At 38.8% G+C, this 26,273-nt stretch overlaps 1 protein-coding gene across 9 annotated transcripts in view; it reads right to left on the reverse strand.

Annotated features, from left to right (window-relative positions):
- The window catches only part of PPFIA1 (PTPRF interacting protein alpha 1), a 63,621-nt gene that overhangs the window by 14,558 nt on the left and 22,790 nt on the right, over positions 1-26,273 (reverse strand). For 3 of the 9 annotated variants that reach the window (XR_013842580.1, XM_079991326.1, XM_079991323.1), the window contains exons 5-28: positions 25,261-25,335; positions 24,142-24,243; positions 23,468-23,689; positions 22,608-22,754; positions 21,640-21,774; positions 20,858-20,941; positions 20,139-20,270; positions 19,493-19,555; positions 18,572-18,651; positions 18,295-18,442; positions 16,926-17,149; positions 15,613-15,847; positions 14,139-14,168; positions 13,172-13,323; positions 12,541-12,713; positions 11,222-11,315; positions 9,385-9,466; positions 9,093-9,293; positions 7,100-7,162; positions 6,200-6,226; positions 4,996-5,171; positions 4,802-4,899; positions 3,245-3,420; positions 2,895-2,963 (exon numbers count right to left, since the gene is read on the reverse strand). Coding sequence is in view for 8 of the 9 variants with exons in the window: in XM_079991326.1 (XP_079847452.1) it covers positions 2,895-2,963; positions 3,245-3,420; positions 4,802-4,899; positions 4,996-5,171; positions 6,200-6,226; positions 7,100-7,162; positions 9,093-9,293; positions 9,385-9,466; positions 11,222-11,315; positions 12,541-12,713; positions 13,172-13,323; positions 14,139-14,168; positions 15,613-15,847; positions 16,926-17,149; positions 18,295-18,442; positions 18,572-18,651; positions 19,493-19,555; positions 20,139-20,270; positions 20,858-20,941; positions 21,640-21,774; positions 22,608-22,754; positions 23,468-23,689; positions 24,142-24,243; positions 25,261-25,335 (2,988 nt within the window). In the remaining variant the exon portion in view is untranslated. The remainder of the gene's footprint in view (positions 1-2,894; positions 2,964-3,244; positions 3,421-4,801; positions 4,900-4,995; positions 5,172-6,199; positions 6,227-7,099; positions 7,163-9,092; positions 9,294-9,384; positions 9,467-11,221; positions 11,316-12,540; positions 12,714-13,171; positions 13,324-14,138; positions 14,169-15,612; positions 15,848-16,925; positions 17,150-18,294; positions 18,443-18,571; positions 18,652-19,492; positions 19,556-20,138; positions 20,271-20,857; positions 20,942-21,639; positions 21,775-22,607; positions 22,755-23,467; positions 23,690-24,141; positions 24,244-25,260; positions 25,336-26,273) is intronic. The other 6 variants (XM_079991325.1, XM_079991327.1, XM_079991324.1 and 3 more) reach the window with 6 other exon arrangements.

Genomic DNA, 26,273 nt, shown 5'->3' on the forward strand with positions numbered 1-26,273 from the left:
AACAAGGTGATGTTATATTTCTCCTTTTTTAAGCCTTTTCCTTCTGTGAATTCCCCTCCGACCAGCTCTCTTATCAGAAGTAGAAAGCTACAGTGCACAGCTGTACCATTCATCCCACAACTCCTCCTCCTCACTCTCTTGTGCTCTCCCTATAGGAAGCCTTTCAATAGTTAATCATCCTTTTTGACATAAAAATCAAGAAACTATTTAAATTCATTGAGAAGGAGTACAATTTACAGAAACTCAGCTGTCTCATAAACAAAGCAAGCCAGGGATAGCATCCACAGATCTCCAAGAGGGGTTGGAGGGTGTATATTGTGCTCTGTTCTGTTGAGATACTGAACAAAAATGAACCAACACTTACAAAATTTGACCTTTCCATTTGCCCCTGTTCACTTTTATACGTTTAGTCTGCTTTTTTAAAATCAAGGCTTACTTGATTATATGACTGCTCAGTTCTTTCCAGTGCTGCATAACCATAATCAAACCTCAGTTTCTAGAAAAGCCCTGACTCACCTCCATTGCCCCCCATGGTAAGTGGGCACTTTGCCTCCTAAACTAAATGATCCTAAAGTTATTCACGCCTGACCGCTTTTGTGTTTTGGTTAGTGTGCTACTTTGGGCCAGCTCTACTGGACTGAAAACAGCAGAAGACAGCCAGGGTTGCAGTGGGAAACAGATTCACTAGCACACATTTGAGATAAATTCCTCAAGCTACTCTTATACTTGAAGGGCTTATTCCCTGAATATGTAGAAGTGGCATACATGTCCTGAGAATGTAAAAGACCTGCTTTATCAGGTCAAAAGCCCATCTAGTCCATCATCCTGTTCTCACAGCAGTCAACTAGATGCCTGAAGGCCAGAAGCAGAACCTGAGTTCAACAGCACTCTTTCCCACTTGTGCTTCCTAGCAACTTATATTCACTCCACAGTGAATTTTGTAGTTCAGCTGTGTGCTGTATGAAGAAGTACTTTGTTTTGCTTGTCCCGAATCTTCCAATGTTTGGAATGACCCAGTTTTCTAATATTATGAGAGGCAGAAAAACATCTCTCTATCCACTTTCTCCCTATGCTTTAGCACAGCAAGTGTGGTGACAATTCCCACTAGGACAACACAGAGAGGAGGCATAGTTCTTTCTCTCAGTTCCCTGACACTTATCCAAAGAACAAAACATGCCATGATCACTGCCCAACATGGTACAGCAAATGCAGAGCTATAACAAATTCAAGAGGATGGAAAACTCTACTTAAATGTCTTAAATCTCCTATGTTAAAATGGGAATCAACAAATATAGACTAGGCTTAAAGGTAAAGGTAAAGGTACCCCTGCCCGTACGGGCCAGTCTTGACAGACTCTGGGGTTGTGCGCCCATCTCACTTAAGAGGCCAGGGGCCAGCGCTGTCCGGAGACACTTCCGGGTCACGTGGCCAGCGTGACATCGCTGCTCTGGCGAGCCAGAGCTGCACACGGAAACGCCGTTTACCTTCCCGCTGGTAAGCGGTCCCTATTTATCTACTTGCACCCGGAGGTGCTTTCAAACTGCTAGGTTGGCAGGCGCTGGGACCGAGCAGCAGGAGCGCACCCCGCCGCAGGGATTCGAACTGCCGACCTTTCGATCGGCAAGTCCTAGGCGCTGAGGCTTTAACCCACAGCGCCACCTGCGTCCCTACGCCACCTGCGTCCCTACACTAGACTACACTACACTACAGACTACACTAGACTAGGCTTACCAAACTTCTATCTGTCCTCATTAACCTCAATTCCCTCCACAAACCAAATCTTCTGGGACATGCAGAGAGGACATTGACAGAGGCATTTCCTCTCAGTTGCACTGTGGCATGAAAAGAAAAACGGAACCTACAGAAATTTCCCTGCTTCCCCCCTTTTTTTCAAACTGCTATGCATGTCAGAAGGAGCTCCCCTTTCACCCCCAAGCTTCCTAAATGCAGCGAGAACAAATGGCTTCAATGAGAGGTGGAGATTTTTGTCAGTTGCACGGAAATTTCAGTAAGAAAACAGCTGGAGTCCTTCCTGTTCCTTAACTTACCCAAGCCTCCCTGCAAGTGAAACAAGATTCTGTCTCTCCTGAGACCTCCAGAATGTGCAGAGAGCTTAGAAGAGACACTGTTTTCTCTCACTTGTGATGCAGTTTGCACAAGAATCTGCACTGCAGAGTTTGTGAAGCTTACTGGGAAACCTCATTAGAGGACTAGAGTTACTTGCTTCTAGTGAGATAGAACAGAGCAAACCTATGTTAAAATGAAGCACAGCCAATACAGTACAGGCAGTTCTGCACTAACTAGTGCAAGGATTAACAGGGGTCCCCCCCCACTCCTCCTCCCTGCATGCAGCCTGTGCCATCCTTAAAATCTGCTCACAATGGTGGGGTGGAGGTGGACAGGACATATTCTGCTGCACAAGAATAAATCCTTGCCCTGACGGAATGTTCACCGTAGTGCTATATTGAATACTGTACAACCATAAAGTGGGGAGTAGTGAAAGGTTCTTGGTGATTTATAAACGCTGAACATCTAATAGTGAATAAATGGTTATACAGAACTCCGTTCCTAAAATTTAAAACAAAGAAACTGATCAATAGTGGAAATATCTTTGATCTCAGTGAGTCAGCTGCCTGCACAGGAAAACTGTTCTTAATCTTAGGTGCTGTGACACCGGGGGGGGGGGGGGTATTATCTTCTTACTTGTCTAGGAGCCCCTTGACTGCATCTCTTGGCAGTGAATGCGCAGGAGGGGGAGTCCAAAAACACACTCCAGTTAAAAGTCCCCATAATTGAGCCCAAGGTTTGCTACAGGATTTCATTAACTCATGGTGGCTGTATGTACAAATAAGAAGTCTGGATGGAATCATAGAACTAAAAACCAAAATACTCACTTCATCAAACCTCCTGTCTGTGCCCATAACTAGAAGGTTGTTGAACTCTCGTTCCAGCACAGCACGAGCCTAAGTGAACAAGAATTAGCAAAACTTATTTCAAACTTTTGGGTTACAGTTGGAAAATCTTTATGTATAAGATATTGAATATCTGGCACCTAGAGTCAACATATGCTTCCCACTTCTGCCTTAAAAAACGTTAAATCTCAATCCCACAGATTCATTATGCTCTTTGACATCAATACAGTATTTCAGGGTTAAAATAGGCCACACACTACAAATTCTTATTCAGTGTTGTATTCTGATAATGAGTAAGAATCATCCCCATCAAATTATTTCTTCATTATTACCTGCGTATTTTGAGTGGGAATTTGTAGAGAAAGAGCTAATGCATTGTAATCAAAAGTTTCATCTAAGGCCACAAGTGCGCCATGAACTCCACTTTCTATAAGGTTATTTGCATATTCTTTGAGACCAATCGACACCACCCAGTGAATCATTCTGTCATTGCTCCAGACAAGGACATCTGCACGGGGGAAAGTAAAGTTATGAGTTACTAAAAAGTTGACAATATATATAAAATACAATTTCTTTCAGGTGTGGTTCCTGTACTGCATACTACTGAAGCTTAGAAATAAATGTTGGGACTGCATTGCCACTTGATTAAAATTAGTATCAAATGAAGTGTTTTATACATTGTCAACAGTTTGTATTGTTCGGCACCAAATACAGATGGGACTGTAAATACGGAAGGTATGAAGCAGCTAAATGTCTGATACTGGCATATAATAGTTATGAAATATTCCTTCAACACTGTAGACACTGGGGGGAATCTAACATTGCACAAGGCAACTGACGTAAACCTTTCTCCCCTTGCCCCTGTAATCTTCCCAAAATTGTTCCAGAGCATTCCCCAACACTCTGGAATAGATCTTGAAGGCACATGGGTAGCAGTAGGGGAGGAAGGGAAGACCAAATATCATTGCAGGAGCTCAGTTTGTTGTGTGAACTGAAATCTACTGTGTTTGCTCATTGTGTGTTGGATACAGCTCTTAATATTAAAAAACTGCAAGGCAAATATTTCTAAATATTAATTATTTTGCATTTGTTTGCTTCAAGAATTTGAATACTGTTTAATCACGGTAGTCTCTAAAACACAATTTTAGCAAACTTTATGTATCCTTTAAAGAAACAAAAACATCCATAGCATTCGAAATCTGACCTCAAAGCTCCTTGTGCAGCTATTCCAGTCTCTTTTGATGCCTAGCATTTCTCTCTCACTGGAATTGCAAAAGCGCTTTTATTATATTAATTTCACCCACTCCCTCTGGTTAAATATTTCCACTCAAGTTAGATGTTGTATTGTGTTTTAATTTGTTGGAAGCCACTCAGAATAGCTGGGGCAACCAGTCAGATGGGCAGCATATTAAAAATTGTTTTTTATTATTATTAACTACTGTATTCTTGCAACTATGAGAGTAAGCACTATTAAGAATACCTGTATCTTGCCCCGTTAAATTGCACCACAAGGGTGAGATCAGAACAACACTAGTTTTTTACTGAGCAGATTCTTCCTTCTTTCACAAATGAATAGGGCCAGTAGTTGTACATATAATTGTTTAGGAAGGAAAAGAAATATAGGCACTTGTTTACAGTTCAAGGGTATTTTAGATAGCACACCACAGATTTAGTGTTTCCAGTACGCAGTCAAAACATTCTGAACACAGGACCTAACAACACTATGCTAGACCCCATAAACACCAGCTCTATACAAAATATAACAGTGGCATGAATCTACCATTGAACATACTTGCAACTTGGGAGATTTTTCAATCAACAGAAAATATAGGATCATGATTTCATATACTTCTCATAAGTAGAGTCAATCCAGGAAAGAAAATGGCTACCTTTAATCTCATTCAAACCTTCCTCTCTTCTTCTTTCAAGTTCTTTTCGGTCATAATTTAATCTCCGCAGACACATAATGCCACACTGGAAACTATTTCTGTTAAAAGGTTAAAAAGTACATAGGCATTAGGAAAGTATGTTGAAATGCACAGTCAAAATGCTCGTTAATAAAGACTATTTTAAATCTATTTACCTGTGAAAACTGTCAACCATTTTAAGTTGACCACGGAGATCTTTTTTAGTTAAATGGTCCAGCATTCTAGCATCAACAAGACATTCCATAAAATAGCTGCGATACTGAGGGAGCCCCAAACTGGGAAGCCACTCGTTGCCAATCCACTCGTGGTTCATATCACCATAGGCTAAGGTCTATTTAAAGAAAACCATTGAAGTGTAATTTTAAATAAGAAGGTGTAAAATATTTAGTCAGTGCCTTACAGTTTCACACAAGAAAGAGGTTGCAACTACTGAAGATGCAAAGCAATGTTTTAAAAATTAAAACCACTTCAAACTTTAATTATACAGCAACTAGCATTTATTTAGGTGAACAGCGAAGAATGATTTGAAGACGCACATTGTCAAACTCTCTGATAGTGCCAGGGCTGCAGCCTCCTGGTACATTTCAATTCCCCATTTCAAACTTTGACCTGCTTTGCACAACTGGGTACGGCAAACAATGACTTAGTAAGACTGTGAGAACCTGCTCTTGGAGAGGAGCTGTTTTCCTCTCCTCTGAACTTTCATTTAAGTTCTCTCCTGACTAACCACGAGCTACAGAGAAGTTTGTTCTTGGCCACAGCTCATGGTCAGTGAGAGGATGGCTTAACCATGATTCCTGGTTTGGATGATACACTAAAGCCAAACTTTAGCTTAGTCAGCATGGTGCAGTTGTAAAAATGAGTAGGGAGGGGCAAATGAGCTCTGAGCTCCCCTGCATGTTTGCACAGCCTCAGTGAAGTCATATTTTGGCTTACCATGTCATGTGAAGCCATCCCTTCACATGTTTACAATGTGAATCACTGGCATTGGCCAGTTATGCAAAGTGGGAAGTGGCTGCTGTTAGAAAGATGTTATTAACTTATTTAAACAGATTTTAGTTGAATCTGAATGCATTGTGACAGAAACAAAAATCAGCAAAAGGCACACATTTTGTTGCTGTGCTATCACAAGCCGGTGATGAACTCCAGGAGAACAAGCCTCAAAAGTAGGTAATATAATGCCAACCTCCATGCCAAATAATTTCTCAAAATAAATTTTGGGTGAGTTAACATTTGAAATATTTACTCATTAATTTCCCCTCAAAAATGTTTTTCAATGTATTTTTTTAAAAAAAAGTTTTCTATGGTTAAATAAACTTTGATGTTTTACACAGAAGGTTTAAAAGAAAAGTCTCCAACCTGAGCCCAGCTTCCTTCCACATCTTCCTGATGTTACGTAATTAGAAAAGCAAAAGAACACACAAATGTTAGTATTTGTAAGTTTAGTAATGCAAGAAAATTCAAGGTGATGGCCGCAGTCCAGTGTGCAAAAAATAATCAAATGGCTGAACTGTGCAAACCTGTAGAAGGCTTGGCATCAATAAACTTCTCAAAACAAGCATTATGACTGTTGAAATAATTATTATTATTATTATTATTATTATTATTATTATTATTGAGTGATTGATTGATTGATTGATTGAATTTATATACTACCCTATACCCAGGGGTCTCAGGGCAGTTTACAGAATAAAATCAATATATAAAACCACAAAATACATAATAAAATTATGTCACATTTAGTATATGTATCCTAGCAAGGAACAGTGTACATAGTCCTTTCTGTGCATAAAATGACACCTCTGGAATGTGGCCATAATGGAAAGGCAAAATAATAGCATGCTAATTGTTAGGAATGCAAGCATCATGCATTCAAAGTTATGTACATAAGAATTTCTCAATATATTTATACCCTTGTGTAAATTGAAACACCACATGCTGCTTAGTTTATCCACACAAGAAGCAGTCTTTAGCTGTAAACCCAAGTAAAATATTAGGCAACATCTTAAGAATTCAAAATCAACGCACTGATTTTGCCTTCAGTGCACATAATTTCTCCCAACCCCATGATGACCTTGGTGGAAAAACATTTTACAGCATAATTATACATTTCAGAGAAGGTTAGTAATTAAAATAGGCCATAACCAAGAAGAATTAATATTTCTACTCTTTTCAGAGACATTAAGAGGCACATGATTCAAGCACTCAAGAAGTGGGAAAAGCACTGTAAACACAAAAAGGTTCAGTGCTATAACTAACCGTTTGTGGTGTAGATGTAAGATTTTCCATTTCTTCATGTGTTACCCAGACATTTCCTGTGGTCTAATATGACCCCAAAGTGAACCAATCACATCCAATGAAAGGAAAGCAGTAACAAAGAGGAAAGGTTGCAGAATATATAAGCAACAGGTACATATAAGGAGCAGGCATGGGCAAAAGCAATGGTTTCTAGATTGTTAAGTACAGACTGATGTAAGATGCAAGCCTGCAAGCAAACATTTCCCTTCAAATAACAACTTAATGTATACCCTGTATTTAAGCAAAATTAGAAAAAGTATAATTCCTCATAATATGACTTCTAGGTGTACTCCTTACACTTAGCAGTGCCAAGTAATACTTTGGGATTCTTCATTTTAGTTCCTTAGAGTGCATCTATCCTTCTGAAGAAACTTACTGTATCCCCTTGTATACTATGTGCCAATTCACATGCAATGCCAAATCATGGTTGGCAGTACTTGAACAAGTTGTGTTTGTGTACTCATGCCTCCCCTTGAACACTCCAAAGCACTTACAGGTTTGTGGTAAACCATAGATTTTTGTTACATCAGAAAAACTATGGCTTGCCTTTGCTCCAAATCAGGATTGCAAACCAGAGTTTGAAGATCAGTCATGTAACACCAAATCATGGCTGGCATTATATGTGAACCACCTCAGTTTAGGCAGGTTGCTTTTGAGACCAAATTATATAGAATGCAATCAGATTAAGTTTATACATAATATAATACATAAATATACATAACATGTATTTATGATAAGCCAAGAGCATATGTGGCAATAATTGTTCCATGAGCACAGGAACTCTGGATCCTAACATGAAATGGATCCTGCTTATTCTTTGTCAGTCAGCTTTCTTTCAAATCACTCTACAAACACAGCAGATATTCACAAGACACAGTCACCATCACTCTCACTCCAGCCCCACAATGAGATGTGCATATGTAGCCTATATGGATGCAGATTTGCATCTGTATGCACATCCACAGCACAGTATTTATCAAGACCCCACTGAACTGGCTGACATTCTGCACCCCAGATGTAAATAATGAAATGTGATTCAATTGTGGCAGGCAAAACAACCTGTCTTCAGCATGTGCCCCCACCCCACACAAGAATACAACACAGGTACAACTTCCTTTAGTTCCACTTTTAAAAGGGGATTGCTTTCATGTAACATGCCTGAAATAGGGTGGTAATGTATCTTTAAATACTGGGTTCACAAATTTTGGCTGGCCTTGGTAGCCAAGCAAAGGTTTGACTTGTCAGGACTCTGCCTTTCCTTCAGGACAGGTTTTATCCCCAATCTAAGTCGGGTGCTTTTCAAAGCAACCCCCTCCTCCCTTTTGAGTCCCAGAAACTGTGTTGTGTTATACAAGGTACTCCAAGTGTCCTGGAAGAACACAGTAAAATCAAGCCCCATGCCTCTTCTCCAGAGCCGGAAACACAAAAGGATCTCTGCTCCAAAATATTCTAAACTGAGATGAGGGTTGGGGGTTGCTTTGATGCTGTGCTTCCAAAGTGCTTGGAAAGCCTTAGAAAAGGAGCAGTACTCTGTGGATGATACTTGCCCCATTCTCCAGCTCCAAATTTGGGAGGCTGGAGGCGTGTCATGCTCAACAGAAGAACACAGGATACTCATCATGGTGAGCAAAATTGTGGACCCCTGCTTACACTAACAAACATCTAGTTAAAAATATTAGTGTTGCCTAACATTTCAAACATGTCTTTAAATCTTAGCATGCCATAAATGATCCCAAGAACCTGCAGTCATTACTTTTTTAAGCACAGTTACTAACCATAACTTTTTGCAAACTTGTTTCAACAGGTCACTTCATCTTGTCATAAGAACTATCCCTAACTTTATTTTTATTTTATTATATTTGTCTTTTTTAATGCAGACCGCCACAAAAAGCAGAATTCTAAAAGATATGCTAGCTTCTCTTTAGTTAAGAGACATCATTGCTTTCCAACTTACCGTTCTTGATGTAGGAGGAGCAGATGGACTTGTTAGTGACATAATCTCTTGAATGGCAAGTCTCAGCTTTAACCTATGTAGAGGGTTACTGATTCCAATTTCACGTTGTATTTCAGTATCAGATAAGGCTGACATTATAGCACCACTTTTCACATTTGCACGGCAAGCAGCTACGTACCAGGCTGGCATCCCAACCCACAACTGGAAAGGAGAAAAACAGGAAGAGGATCACCCACAAGTTTCAAGTTAGAAGCCATGCTGCACTGAGTTCATTATTGTGAAGACTCCTTACCTCTAACCAGACAACCACAGTTGGCCCATCCCACTGAGCAAAGGGTAAACCTTGCCTCCGGGCTTCCTCAAGCAGTTCATGCCTTTAAAAAACAGCAAAATATACTTGTGAAGTGCTTGTATTTTTACTGATTGTCCTTCAGCGATTTCCCCCTTGGTTTCAGCAACTCTATGAACACAGCAAATTGTCGAAGAGCAACAGCAGCATGGCAAGCACACTGCATGAGATAAGTAGAAAAGTCACATTAGAATAATGGATTGCACCAGACCTTTGGAAAGCAGAATCCATTACACTGCTGAAGCTCCTGGTCTAAATTAGTTATCATGTGCAGGTACACTAGACAAGCACTACCTAGGGGAGAATAGTTTCTACATGAAAGGTTTGGGCAGCCTCAATATGAAGGGGTTTCAAAACCTGTATTTACTGTTACCAAGAACCACTGACAAGTATATTAAGTAAATGCATGCAACACTCTTTTGGGGTTCTGCTTTTTTAAGCGGTGTGGGGAACGCTATCTTTTGGGAAAGTCTATTAGTGATCTTTTCCCTTAAGAACTCTTATGACATTGAGGATTCTAAGGGTTCCTAACACAATTTGAGAAGTACCATCCCTTAAAATTCGAAAACGAAACAGAAGAGGGCCGAAACTATTTTCTACCTTATTTTATTATATGACTATGAATGCATGTTCTCTAATCTAAAACATATGCTCATTTTCTAAATACACATTAGACACAGCGAAGGGAGAAACTGTATGTGAAAATGCTAGGGAGTATAATGGTAGATGAGCTGAGGAACTTGACTGTTCTGTAGCCGAACTGATTCACTCTTCTTCGGTTGACAACAGCACCCACTACAAAAGTACATTTCTGCAATACATTTTTTCTAAAGAAATCAACTCAAACAGTTTAAAATCAAATGCTAGGACTAAAGAATTTATGTCAAGAATTTTTGTTTGACAGCACACCAACAAGTTATGGCAGGATTCATGAATTATACCTAATTCATGAAGATGCTGACAGGATTTTGCTGAAAATGTTTCAGCAGAATGTTTTTTAGAATCTTGCAAGGAAAATAATTCAAAAAGGTAATGTCTGATGTTTTAACACAAATCTTTTAAAAAAGAGTTTCCCAATACATCACACATTCACATTCTGCAAAAGTTAAATTAAAAGCAACTTACCCTGATTTTGCACTACCACACCAAATGGAAAATTTAAAAGGAAATAAAGAAAATAAAATGTAAAACTAAAACTTGAAAAGCACTTAATATAGATAAAAGTGAATATGATAGTGTATGGTGATGCACTATGGGTGAATAAAAGATAGACAGAACACTGACTGACAAGACGAGCAATGCATTTGTTTTTCTACTTACAGGATAGCACAAAATGAATTTCCTCTAACAACCTTTCCCCTGTCCCACTCTGTACCCATGTTATTCACTCAGGTCCTGAGACTCAATGTACCAGCAAAGATTATTTATTTATTTATTTATTTATATTATTATTATTTCAACTTACAGCTGTTTCTCAGTTCCCAATGCGTCATATAATAATAGTGATAAAATGAACAGGAAACAGTATACAATCCAGTATACAATCCAGTATAGCCATCTTTCACTCTAGCTATTCTTAAAGGTTCAGTAAAGCTGCATAATTTAAAGGAAAACAGCAGACATTTCTTAAGATAAACCTGATTTTTTGTCATAGTTTTATATCCATTTTCTTGATATCTTGAGATTTTTGGTAACAGGAAAATTCAATTCTAACTTGAAGCAACAGTTTGCAGAATATTCACTGTTTAGATATCAGAACTGAGGAGAAGTTAAAACTTACTTTTTTTGCAATTTTCTATTTTTTTCTGCTTGTCCTCCCAATTTTCCAAGTCCCAAGCCATCCTGAGTTGAACTGTCTGCTTCCATTACACTAACTGCAAGAATGAAAAAAACCTGTCATGTACTTAACTTTAGCACGCAGCAGAATTACAGTAATGAATGTCATTTGTGTTTATTTCCAACATACAAGTTTGTTTGCAGTACAACAGTGTAAAATGTTATACATACATTGGGCAGGTTCCAGAATTAAAACACAGCAGTTACATTTGCGTTAGAGGAGACAGAGGGAGGCAGGCAATTTTTGCCCATTTGTCCTTCCCCCTGAAAATTTGCTCTGGAGAACTGGAGGGCTCTCCAGAGCAGAATAAGAGGCAGTGATGAGGGATGAAGAGGGAATTAGTGGATGGGGACCCTTTCTCCAGCAGGGAACTTCCAGTGGATCACAGTTGGTCCTATGAGCAAAAAGAACTCTTTCCTTTATGGAAGTGACTCTCAAGTTCCAACTGTATAGTTCAAAAGCCAGTAAACCTTTGTTTACCAAGAGACAATGAACAGTGAACATCAATATAAAATGGAGACACCCTGAGCTCCTTAGAGAAAAGGTGGGATATAAACACAGTAGTAATAAATAAAATATTATGATTGTAGTAGAAACTGATACACCTACATTTCCTGTAGCTATCAATTTCCTGCAGCTGCTTTATCTGATGATTTCAAAGCCACATAACAATTGAACAAAAGGACTTCCCTTGATATGTAAAATTGGACCCTGTATCATTGGATTTTTTAATCGATCTGCTTTTCTACATCTTTATCGTTTATGTTGATTTATACTACTTATATACCACTTGGAAATATTCCTAAATAAATCCATCCATCTACTTAAGAGCCCACCCCTAGTTTCCTTGACATACTCAGTGGTGGATGCTGTGAATTGACCCAGATGGGTAGGCAAAGGCCAGGGACTGCTTGGTCACTGCTTTGGGGTCTCATGGCAGTGAGGTGCAAGACAATCGTGCTTACGTGATAAGCAGCACAAGTAGTATTTTGAACAGCAATCAAATAAATATAAAATGCTTACTAAGGTCAGCTCTGGAAGAATCACAGTTATTTGCCTCAGATCTAATACCTTTCATTTTGGATTTCTGCTGAGACAGTCATCTGCATAGCCAAGGACACCAACTTCCACTTATGCCTATACTAGCATAGGTAGGTGTAATCTGCATACCACACAGCTAAGACTTCTTTACCTTATACCCTATACAACAATTAGCCTAAGAATTGCTGTGCCTTCTGTTCTAGGTACAATAATGCACCAACCTTGTCCTCCGCTCTCTTTGCTGATCTGTCCAGGTCGACCCTTTTCTTTCTTACCAAATAGGCGCCCGATTGAGGATTTTATCCCCTTCTTTTTAGGGGCTTTGTGAAGGGAATCTTGGCTACTATTACTGCTGCTGGGATTGCTTACTTGACCATCTTGAGAACCTGTGGAACTGTAGAGTAGATACAGTTAAGTCTATAAAAATATGCACTATACACATTTTGGGTTATATTCAACACAGTGCTACTGAAATTAGTCTGTCCACACAAGTATTTCTGTGAAAGTGTCTTCGGGATTTTCTGTTTGTATTATATTTTCTGTTTTGTTCTGTTTCAATTGTACACCACCCAAAAACAGTAATAGCTGGTATAAAATTCTGTAAATAACTAACTAAATAGCAAACAATGGAAGTAGAAGTCTGAGGAGAAAGGGAGCCAAGGAGGAGAAAGGGGAAGTTGAGGAAACACACAGTATGAGCTGTTGGCAGTCAATGAGAAATCCTGAAGCTAGGAGTTTGCATCCAAGGACTCCAAAAAGCCAATATCATATACTGATTTTATGTTACGCAACAAAACAAAACATAGGATGACAGTCTTCAGTTTAGCTATATTCTATTTAAACATAACTTACTTTCTTAGATCTCTTAAATCTTCATGGCTCACTGTATGCAAGGCACCCTTATAGGTTCTATCTAAATGCAGAGATCGAGGTGAAGAGGGTGGTGAGGTCTCACATTTTATTGTAGCCTTGTCATCTCTAACTTCTTCTCTTGAAACTGGAGACTGCAAACAAACACAATTTAAGTATTACTTCATCTCTAAGAGGCAGAGTGCTCACAGTAAAGATTCTTCGGTGTTATAGATTTTATAATTTCAACAGCTGTTACATCTATATGCTTCCGTTTCAACAAAGAAAAATTGTATGCAATGATACAATATTTTATTCTAACCAAACCAAGTTCGTGTATTATCTAGGGTCTGCCAGTTTGCACAGAACTCATATTTCTTGCAGTTATAAGCATTTGAAATAGACTTTGGTGGAATCTGAGACTAATTCTGAAGTCAATGCCCAGAATTCAGAGGGGTATTTAAACAGATTTTTCTTCTCCATGGACATGCTTTGAGCATCTGTTCCAAGTTCTGATGGTATGTACTATTTTCTGGCATGGCTCAGGTTCCTTTGCTTTGGTAGAAACCTGAAGTGAAGAATAGGACTGAACTTCTACCTTATATCTGCTCTACCGCTGCAGGGATTGTAAGGGGATTAATCAGCCATGGAGAAAATACACAAGGAATACCTACTACGCAGAATGCAAACATAGCTCTTCAACTGGAAGGGAAGACATTCTAAATGGCAGGTGTATAGATTTCATATATCCTTATTTGTCCCCCACCTTCCCTTAATAGCAAAGTGTTACCACAGAAATAGTATAGGGAGATGAGCACACCTGACAAGCAAGAGAGCAGTGGAGGTATGCATGGAGAACTCTTTGTTCTGGTCATGCTGATCAAAAACCATTTACATTTTAAAAATACAGTTTAATTATACTAGACTTTATTGTTCAAGATTCCACAGAGATTAATGGCTGAAGATTTACCTTTCTATGATGTTTCCTTAAATCACTAGGCTGACAGAAGCATGCAAAGAGGAGAAATTAAGATAAAGCAGGTATTTTGATTATTCAAACTAGAAAGCATGAACACATGGGATGATTTTCGCAGTTATAAAACATTCTCCGGGAGAAGACAAGCCATATGCTCTATTTAACCTACTCATGAAACCACTGCTCAAACAGACCACTTCTCTATACTGAAAATATTTAAGCATAACCCTGGAAAGCAGCATTTAAGATTGATGCAGACATAATGGGTGGAATACCTTAACCATAAGTAAGGGATCACTCTGGAGTGTAAATTACCTTCATGTATTGTTGCTGCAGTATCACACGTCAGTTTTAAAAATTGGATTCTTAACGCTAGTTAAGCATTGCTATAAATGACTTTTTTTTTACATGAGGGATTATTTTTAACTAATTTTCTAAAAGCCACAAAAATAAAGGACAGAAGTAGAGTGCTCTTTCTGCTTCTTATACCACGGACCAAAATGTTGGAAACCTTCCATAAACATTGGTTTCGAGCTGAGTCCCTTGGAGATGACCAAGTAAATTCTCATTTCTCCTGCTTGAAAGGTAGGAAATGGGAATCACAATCCCCTCCCCCTGCTGAACTTTTCATGTCAAAGCTGAGCAAAATGCATTGTAGAATTAAGGAAAAGGAACAGCACAAGCAAGAACAAAGAGTACCCAAAGCCCTGGACTAGAGACCTTGGAGGGAAGCCAAGAGTGATGGAAAAGCCAGGTAAGAGTGGAGTGCAGTGTAAATGTGATTAGTTGCAACACTATACCTAGAGTGGGTGGTGCTGTGGTCTAAACCACTGAACCTCTTGGGCTTGCTGATCGGAAGGTTGGCAGTTTGACTCCGTGCAATGAGGTGAGCTCTCATTGCTCTGACCCAGTACCTGCCAACCTAGCAGTTTGAAACCACACCAGTGCAAGTAGATAAACAGGTAAATAGCATTTCTATGCACTCTGGCACTCTTCATTGTGTTCCATTGCACCAGAAGCAGTTTAGTCATGGCCACATGACCAGGAAAGCTGTTTGTGGACAAACGCCAGCTCCCTCGATGAGCGCCGCAGCCTATAGTCGCCTTTGGCTGGACTTAACTGTCCAGAGGTCCTTTACCTGTAACTTTTATCTCTACCTAGAAGGATGTAGCCTTGGACACCTCCCAGGGACTCAACTCATGTTTAACATTCATGGTAAGTTTCCAACATTCCGTTCCAAATTAAGGGTGCATGTGGGGGGGGTGTCAAAGTTGAACATACACTAGACAACTTCTGATGGGTGGGTTAGGTGGCTGCATGCTACATGCAAACAGTCTGAAATTCCTGCTAAAGGTGACCAGTATGCAAACACAAGAAAACAAGACACACAGAAAAATGGGGAACAACACAAGACCTAATCATAGGAATTTCCCCCTGGGGTGTGTGAGAGGAAAACAGAGACACTTACTAGCGTCATGATGCCTAGTCTGTCCACTTCTCGAGCAGGACTATGTGGCATTCGTCGCGGGGTAGAACGACCACTGCCAGGTGGAGAGGAGCCAGAAAGGGAGCCACCAGGAAAGGGTGGAGGAAGAGAGCTCAATGACCGAAATCGGCCAAGATTCTCTAAACTCCCACTACCAACACGGCTTTCAATTTCCTCTGCTCGCTGCTCCGTGTTTTCCTTTTCTTCTTGTATCAGTCTAAAAAGAAAGAAAGAAAGAATGCAATTCCTTTATGCAGTGTATCTGCCACAAAAGAGGCAAATTTTATCCAATGTTATCAAAGTTTCACTGCCATCAATTAACATTTGCTATTTTCATCAATAACTCAAGTTATGATAAGCTGTTTAAGGGTACAGTTTAAGGTTCTCGAACGGCTTAGTTGACAAACAAATTGGCTCCCAAACGGTGATAACCCGGAAGTAAGTGTCCTGGTTTTCAAACGGTTTTTGGAAGCCGAATATCCGACGAAACTTCCGCTTGAGTGCAGGAAGCTCCTGCAGCCAATCGGAAGCTGCGCCTTGGATTCTAAACGGTTGCAGGAGTCGAATGGACTTCCGGAAATGATTAAGTTTGAGAACAAAGGTTCCACTATACTTCTTTACAAGTCCTCACGAAAGCTACAGTATTACTACTGGAATTCTACTGAACAGGTACTCATTTGGGACTGCATCCAACAATGTCCCTTCATGGACATATACAGTATTTGATCCAGAAGATAGTGAGGCTATTTTTGCATTTTGCCCCCAGCCTGCAGCCTCTGTACTAAGTCCTACACTGTTCTCTGCATATATATCCCTCTGGGAGAAAAAATTCTTCAAGAGTGGCAGCTACTATTAAAGCTAGGTAGGGCCATTAAATTTACTTAAAGCTCTTTTTCATGAAAAATAATTTGCTGCTTGTCTTTAAGGCAAATGATTCAACACTCACAAAATAACCAACTACATCAGATCTTAAATTTTTGCTCTGTGTTCACAGACATGGTCCTTCATTAAGAAAAAGTAAAGATTCATGCTGTTTGGAGAAGCCATACTACTACCACAGCAGTTAGAAATAATCACATTAAGTTAATTTTTCAAGAACTCTGGCAAACTGACAATGTAGAAAAATCATATCTATATCCACACAAATGAAGAACACTGGGTAAACTAAACACACCTATTGCTATAACTTCTGTGAACTAAAAGAAATGAGAGTAAACAAACTAAACGTACAGGAAGAATACATTCTCACATCAAATAGTGGAAATTTAAGTTAATGATACAAATGTATACTGTACCTAATTTCATTGTTGATGGCATCCAACTGTTCCTGAAGCATCATGGCTAAAGTCTGGGCATCTGCCTGACCACTAGGTGACAAGATGTCAACTGAGCTGAATATTGTTTCTCTGTCATCCTCACCATCTGAGATATCAACATCGCTCTCAAAGGCTTGTGCAACATTTGCCAACACACTTGCTTGTTGCGCACGCTCCCAGTCTTGCTCATTAAGAGTCTGAACCTGTTTAATATATGTGATCTGAGTTTTAATTGCAAATTTCTCTCAGTTAACATATAGATAAGATAGACAGATAAAATCACTAAGACTTAACTTACATGCTGCAGTAATCCATCAAGGCAGCAATATTTAGAATGCAATAAAACCAAAACAATAATTGTAATATCATGTTCAAAGTCATTATTTCTATCGAGTAAAACATATAGATAATAAAAAATCATAATATAGTACATAAATGCAACATTATGTAAGTGAAACAAAAGATAATTCCATTACTTAAGTTTCTTTAGTAGCTTTGGAAACTTCAATTTCTTAGAAGAGAATTTTGTTTTTGTCATGACCTCATTCTAGCTGCCTAACAGTAATCAGCAGTGGGTGAAGGACATCCAAAATTCAGTAATCCAGCTTCCCACAATTAACTCAGTGTGTCAAAGCAGCAATACCATCTATTTATTACTTCACACAAATAATTCAAATCCAGCATTTGGAACTAGGTGTACAGCTTTAGCTGGTAGGAAAAAGAAAATGATCAGACCACTCTGTTCCTTCTTAAAGGAATTTCATATGGAACTTCTACATATCGGAGTTTCCTTGGTCCAGAGGGGTCCAAATGAGTTAAGTAATAAATCATTTTCTTTTTTCCTTCTGTATGCTTTTTGCTTCTTTTCATAGTAACACCCCTTTTATGGTTTGCACTACCCTGTTATTCTGTTCATGGACAGTTCTTTGACCCAGCAGAGGCTTCTGTGAACAAGGGAGAATGAGACTATTTTATTTTATTTTATTATTCCTCTTTCCCTCTGCCCCACCAAGGTGGGGTTTGGGGGAACTGTCCAGAACAGCACGGGAGAGCTGCATAAGAAAGGGGAAATTGCAAAAGAAACCTATCAATCAATCACCCTCCCTTTCCCTTCCATTCATGAAAGCCTCCGCTGGATCAAAAAGTCAGTTTTAAGTCACATTTTGCAAGTAGTACTTTTGATCCACCCTCAAGTCTTTGGTAGTCAAGAACATCTTCAAACTTGTTTTAATATGGACCTTATTTTGTATATATACATATCATTTCAATAGTCTTCTTATAGCTTTGAGATGAAAAACTGTGTGTTAAAACATGCTGTTATAAGAGTGCTTTAACAAAAAGTTCATACCTTTGAAGGTTCATCTCGCAGAGCTGCCAAACGTCCTTTTTGTGGACGTCTTAACACTGAAGTGCTATAAGAATCTGTTTGATTGTCAGCTATGGCTGAAGGTGCCAGTGGATATCTGAAATCTGGCACACTACCCAGATGTGGTCGACTGAAACCAGAGTAGATACCATATTTTGCATTAATAAGAGACACTCTCTCAAATGTCAGTAATTTAGACGCAGGCATTCATCTAGCAATACTTTATAATGAAGAAAAGCATATTTGTTGTTACTTATACCTATGATGAAGGGAAGGGCCTCTGATCCTCATCTGGTCATTTTCAGACCTCATTGCTTCAATGTTCAGTACCAGTTGATCCTACAAAGAAAAGTAAGTAATAAATTCCTTTTACCGTTATATATTTCTTTTCAAAACATAAATCACATACACTGGTTCATAAGGTTAGTATTGTTTTGAATTTCTAATGTCCAAGGCCCATCTCAATGAAAAGTTTTTTCAAAAAGCATTTTAGTCAACTATCCCTCACTTATTATTTCTAGAATGGCTCTGAATAACTATGATATTTCAAAGGACAGGGGACTGGGTCTATTCCTCCCCGCACCCCAACAGCTGGGATGGCTAACCAGTTTTGGCTCAAGAGCCACATTTACCTTTGGGCCAACCCTTCAGTGAACCATATGCCAATGGTAAGTATACCCACCCCAGGCTCTCACATGCACAACTCCCCCTCCTCAAATAATCCATGCAGATTATCTGAAGGGGGTTATAGACCCCTCTTCTGTCAAATGATCAATCTTATGACTGTTGAAGGGGCAATATGTCAACGTTAGTACTGCATCTACTACATTTTTTCTTTTTGCTATCTCCAACATCAGTGGGATTGGGGGGGACCAGAAAGAATTACATGGGGGAGGTGTAATTAGGCCCCAAACTGGAAGTTAGCCACCCCTACTGTAAAGAGAGAAAACCTCAGCAAGTTTCTGGGAATGTCTAAACAAAAAATGACTCCATTACAGATGTATGCTTTCCAGGCATTAGTGATCCTTGGGCTGTTGCAGCATGATCTGTGGTACAATCAACTTTGAAGCAGGCATTTTTTTAAACAGTTGTGGTAATTTATTCTTTTTCTCATGCCTAATTTTGTTTCACTGCTTTACAACCATGGTATAAAGCAATGTGTTTCATTTTCAGTCAATACCTTTTCATTCTGAAGCTCTTCAACTTGTTTCTTAGCATTTTCAACTTCACGAACAAGAGCATTCTGGAACAAAATTAAGTTCATTAGGACTTAAGAATGTGACCCTTTGCAATACTTAGCATTTTAAAGTTTTTAAATACTACCAAAAAGTTATAGATGTGAGCACCTGCTTGTTTAACTCTACTTGTTTGCCTCTTTGGCTCAATTTAAGATACATGAGCTCTTGTACACTTTCCTTAAATAAGATAAACATTAATATAAGAGAACTACATATAGTTCTTTATCACCTGGTTCCAGGGTGGTGTATAATAAAATACGCTTAACAAGAGATCTATCCATCCATCCATCTAAAGATCCATCCATCCATCTATCTACAAGTAGCCAAAGCTGTAAAAAGAGCAGCAGCTTGCAGAGCAGGAGCCTCACACCACTGTTTTAACACACTTAACACAAAAGGTATATTCCTAGGAGACGTTTCTCTGCCCATAACAAAGTAGTATAGCACAGCTGTGCACTAGACATCCCCACAGTTTATATCGATGGCTCTCTGTCTTGGCATAAACAGCAGGCTAAATATCCATCAATAAACTGGTAAACTACAACTGAAGCTGCTGTTGCATTCAACATTCATAACATTCAAAATTACTTTATCTTCCAGGGCAGCCATTCTTTCTTTAAGGTGAAGCTGAAGTCTCTCATTGGATTCAGACAAAAGTTTATCAACGGTATCAGATAAACGTTTATTATGCTCTTCATTCATTTTTTCTCTTTGTCGAGCCTAGATTTTGGGATGTGCGGGAAAAGAGCATAATAAGAAACAAAGTGAGTTTATGAGCATTTGTACACATCCAAAAATCACATAAGCCAACTCTTTTTTCTGTCTCTAATTTGTAGAAATACTGAAGGTCCCAAAGTTATTGTGCTATACATATTTTTCATGATGCTCTAATTTATAGCATAATATATATTTGCTTTTCCAGATTCAAGCCTGAGCCTGCCCTAAAAAAATAGCAATGTGCTTCTGAAGAATATTTATTATGATGGCTTCCAGAACTTTTAGCCACTGATAATTTTGACAGCAGCTGTACAAGAGGTCCTTTCACTAAACATGTTCTCTAATTAGTTATTTAAAAATTTAGTTATAGGAGCTGACATTGTTCTAAGAAACCAATTCACCCACCAGTGCTACTGAACATCCAAGGCCCATGCAGGTACTTCAAGTATCCAGTTAAGATAAAAGCTTGCCCATTCAGTTCACTTTATGAGGAATATAAGCCTACATTTTGCATTGCTAACCTGATTTTTTTTTTTTCAAGTTTGAAAGTAGGGTGAGGGGAGATGATAGTCATCACTGCTTTAACATACCCTTAGCAATTCCTGATTTTTCTCCTCTAGCTGGGCTTCCATCTGCCTCAATCGTTCTTCAATGTTACCATGTCTTTCTTCAGCCTATTATAAATCATACTGCTAATTAAAATTTGAAAAATCACCCAGAAAAACTATTAGCAAATGAGAATTTTGTGATTTATGCAGACTGCTATTTCTGTTCACACACTGCAATGGAATAAAATACATTGAACACTGTTTCTTCCCTACTACCTTTCATTTTAATGGTTTTTAATGCATGCAGAAATAAGGATTAGCATCACTCGTACAAATTTGGCCTTCCTTAGCTTGGATTATGTTCAAACTGTTTAGCAAATTTAGCTGCAGAATTCCCAGGAGGCAAATGTCAGGTAACAAAAGACAATAAGGAACAGGAAAGGTGGTAACAACAGCAACAACAACAACAACAACAACAACAACAACAACAACAAAAACATGAAGACTATAAAAGGCAGCCAATAATCCATTTGTAAATACTGGGCATAACATTGGTTACGGCTTTAGTATACTCCATCAGGAAATGCAGAAGGACTTTATAATGCAACACCTACAGCTGACACAAGAGTTGCTCAAGCAACCTCCAAACTATAAAAACATGAATTGTTTTATGTTACAGAACTAAGAAATCATATAAAGCACTTTGTCAAGCTATTTTGTTAACCCAGCTGGGGGTGAAGGGTGGGATTAGAACTAAATTACTAAAAACAAATTGTTTCCGCTGAAGACACAGTTTTTCACAGTACAAAGTATCACAGCCCTACCTTTGTAAGTGCTGCAACTCTCTGAGCCAGTTCAGCCTCCACCTCTGGCAGAGTCTCTGCTTTTCTGAGAGTCTGCTGCAATTTTTGCTCAGCTAGTTCCAGTCGCTCCTGTAACTGCCTGTTCTTATCTTCACTCTAGCAAGGCAAGAACACCATTAATTTACTTATAACTAATGCTCCATATATTATTCCAAATGTTACTTTCAAAAGCTCTTTTTATTGGTATTGAACAGTCATGTTGTGAGAAAATTTGTGTGAAATCGTAGGGAATAGCTTTTATTAGCTTCCAAGATCATGGAAGTTGTCTTGCACACAACATTGCTCACATATGCAGATAATTTTCATGAGCAACATATGAACATGGTATACTCGTTTCAAACGGAAATTCAGAAGTTCATTTCCAACATACAGTACACTACAAAAATAACAAAGGATGGAATGCTACTGTAAGCAACAGGATACAATTTTTAAAATAAAAAAATAAGCTCCTAATATCATGCTCTGTTGAGTTTACCCATGGCCATCTGTACAGTATACAAGCCATTTTTCTGGTTATAGTTAGATATATAAAAAACATAGACTAACTTGTTATATCACCAGCAAACTGAATATTTTTACCTATTGTGCAGGTCACTTACTGAAGTGCAAGGCTGGCAAATTTTCTTAGATTATTTCTTCCTGCTGCTGTCCCCCAGGTGATATTCCAACCCTTTTTTCCCTGAGGAACCCCACCCCAGAAGCAGGTTTTGGGGGGAGTAGATGGTGGGAAAGCTCAATTGCACAAGTGGTCTTGTTCTCACAAAACTGTTGCATAAAACCAGTTATTTAATTCTTTGTGAATGCATGGCATTCTACCTGCACTGCTGCAAAGTTGTCTCTTTCATATTTCTCATATCAAGTATGTTAAGCAGATTATGGGGAGCTACCACAGCTCGATAAAGTTTTGCTTTATAAGTAGCAGTTTCTACCTGTCGGTGCAGAGAATCTTTATTAGCAATTTCGTTTTCAAGTTTATCATTGAGGTCATGCACGGATGTAGCTTCACGTTGTGCAGCGAGGTAGCGTTTTTCAAGGGTTGTGATTCGCTCTTCCATATCTTCCTTTTGAGCCATTGCCTAAGTTGTAAAAATTGTAAGGAGATTAAGGAAATACATAGTCCCCAAGTGTTAAATAGTCTCTCTTCATTAAGTGTGTTTAATAGACTGTCTTGAGAAATCAGGCATGGAAATATAAGAGTGATCAAAAGATCCTTTGAAATAATTGCACCTTTCTTTTACTTCGTGGGTCTTGACAACAAGTTCAAGATCAAGATTTGCAAAAGTTTCCAATCTATGATAATATGCTTTGGAAAATGAGGAGTGCTTCAAAAGAAGTTGTGATAAGGAATAATTGTAGGTTGTTCCAAGCAAAACAGTCAAGATTTACAGGGGTAATTGTAAGCTTTAAGCCTAAATAGTTCTTTGAAACCCTAGTCTATGTATATACTCAATACCAAAGTATGTGATGTGGTTACTTTAGCCCTTTTAATAGGAGGTGCTCATCTTTTCAAGATCCACCAGTAATCATATTAATCAGGTGCCAGCCTATGCAGACGTTAATAAAAACAGACTTGGATTTCCCCCCGATCAGAACATTAATTTATATAGCTGCCAAATCAAGATTCACACTGCATGTAAAACCCAGAAAAAAAGAGAATTTTTGAGCAGAAGTTCATGCAGCCAACTACAAATACAAGTTTTAAAATTCCACTTGAGAGTTTATTAAAATATGTTTGCTCAATCCTTCCGTTAAGTCACAAACAAAACATTTTAAACTGACATTTCCTTACCTCTCTTACATCTCTTTGCAACTTTGTGTTCATTTCTTCAGATTTTATTAGATCTTTCCTAGCAGTATCAAGATCTTCTTCCAGTTCTGCTACTCTGTTAGAAAGGGCCGTTATACGTTCTTTCATTTGAGCCTGCTCTTTAGTTTGCATCTCTATGACATCTTGAAGTTCTATTACTTTAGCAAGGTCTTCATCATGACTTAGAGAGCCATTGGAAGATCTCTATATGGAAATAAAATTATTATTTTTAGAAGACCAGTACAATATGATGTACTACATACTACCATAATTTTTCAAGTTAAAGCTATCATAATTCAGGCATGATTAAGGTCTGCTCATTTACTATTTCCTAGGAGGAAAAGATTCAAAAGGATAAGTCTCTGGTCTCATTGCCAGAGATTCAAGAAACAATGAGTAAATCAAACTGAAACCATGTTTATTTGAAAATGGTGTTTTCTGTACCACAAACCCATTACCTGAAAAGATTTGGAGCATTTGATCAGGAGATGACAGAGACAACACATTTATGTTTGTATAAAGCTGCTTTCGCTCAATACTTTCTCATTGGAATGAGATCATGGTGTAGGTGCACCTGAGACCCACACTGTGTTTAAGATTTATTTCCCCAGAAATGATGAGTGAACAGGCCCTACAAGATCAAGGTTTCCACCTACCTTCCCATTAGTGCTAGGTGCATTCTCCTGATCATGATTAACATCAGGCATCCCATCAGCTTGAGTTCTTTTCTGATTGTTCTGTTCTTTCAAAATCATTAACTGAAAATGAAATTAAAGTATTGTTTCAGTTATGGTAATAAAGAATATTAATTCAGAAATTTAAAAAGGAGCAGTTAACAACATTTGCAAAGATGGAAATTCTGCATTTATGAATGAATAGGGAACAGATATACTACCACCCTCAATTTTAAAGCAGAACTGGAACTGATTTCTATACTCTATTTAGAGGATATTTGTCAAATGGTAAGCTTGCCTTTGAGGAGTACTCAACTGTCAGACAGGAAACCTTCTGCAAAACAAATGATCTATGACTGCTATTTACTTAATAAATAAATGGAATTGGGTGAATTGGCTCTTAGGACTGACTGAAACTTTGCAGTGACATGTCCACAGCTGAAAAGATTGCATTTAGAGAGAAGACTCCATGGAAAACGTATTCCCAACATCACCAAGCTGCACAAAGTCCCTATCCAGCAGAAGACAGGGAGGGGTGTTTCTAGCTACCCCACCCTTTGCCCTTGGGAAGCCTTCAAAGAAGCTGCTGCAGGAGAGGGACTATGAGCAACATCAAGGGAGGGGAATTTCTAGGACTAAGGTGAAACTGTGAAACTCCCTTGTTATTTTTGTATGAATGCTGCATGTTGTTTAATCTTGTTATATATTTATAGTATAGGAATGTGTTTCTGGGTATGTTATTATATTTTTGTTTTGCAATGTATTATGAAATTGTTACTATGTTATTGTTTTCCTGTGCTATGATTTGAGGGGGGGGGCAGTGTTTGAAATGCATCCGTATTTTTGTTGTAGGCTGCTCTGAGTTTGAGGGGGGAGTTGTCAGAAAGTGGTACACAAATAATAAAGTGAATGAATGAAGACACACTGCTTCACAAACTTTTGAATCAGTGTTTAGAATTTGCAGCAGGACCAAGAGATGCAATGGCAGCATTTCACTGATTCTAACCCTTTTCTTTCAGTCATAGTTCTTTGGGCCCCTCAAAAAGTCAATAGCTCCTTCAGAGCTGACAAGAGGAGTTTTGTTTTAAGGAAATGACCTACCTCCTTGTGTGTAGTACCCAGTTCTTCCTCCAACAAGCTACATCTTTCAAGTGCTACTCGTAATCTTTCCCTTACCTAAAAAAGATAGAGCCAAGGTATGAACACAAACAATTCCAAAACTAAACTGTGCAGAAGTTTTGATTTACATGCAGTTATATATTTATTTTTGGCAATGAACTTTATCTTTAAATTCTTAAAAACAATGAAGTAGCAACCGAAACGTTTCTTCCAATATCAATGGAATGACAAACAACAAGCAGCTTATGCAAAATCAATATGGAGCCAATATACATTCAGAACTCCTATTTCATTTGCAGGCAATGAACCTCTGGCTCAGACAAGCTTAAGAGTATAGTATTAGCTATACTACAGAAATAGGGACGCAGGTGGCGCTGTGGGTTAAAGCCTCAGCGCCTAGGACTTGCCGATCGAAAGGTCGGCGGTTCGAATCCCTGCGGCAGGGTGCGCTCCCGCTGCTCGGTCCCAGCGCCTGCCAACCTAGCAGTTCGAAAGCACCTCCGGGTGCAAGTAGATAAATAGGGACCGCTTACCAGCGGGAAGGTAAACGGCGTTTCCGTGTGCGACTCTGGCTCGCCAGAGCAGCGATGTCACGCTGGCCACGTGACCCGGAAGTGTCTCCAGACAGCGCTGGCCCCTGGCCTCTTAAGTGAGATGGGCGCACAACCCCAGAGTCTGTCAAGACTGGCCCGTATGGGCAGGGGTACCTTTACCTTTACCTTTATACTACAGAAATGTGGACTGGTAACAATATCATGGTTAGATAGGATGAACTGATTTTAAATATATTGATTTTATCATATTGTATTTCATCTTTCTTGGCTAAACAAGCATAGAGATTGGTTGTTGTAACAATTAAAATATAAAAGTTTCAATTAATCAACATGTCACCTGTGAATACGCTGTATAAACCTTATGGGTCTGGATCCGATAAAACCCAAGCATAAGGGTAAATCTTGATCATGTAGAAGATTCTCATTTCCACAACCCAACCC

Source organism: Podarcis cretensis (genome assembly GCF_951804945.1).
Source record: "Podarcis cretensis genome assembly, chromosome: 1".
In the NCBI taxonomy this organism is placed as follows: Eukaryota; Metazoa; Chordata; class Lepidosauria; order Squamata; family Lacertidae; genus Podarcis; species Podarcis cretensis.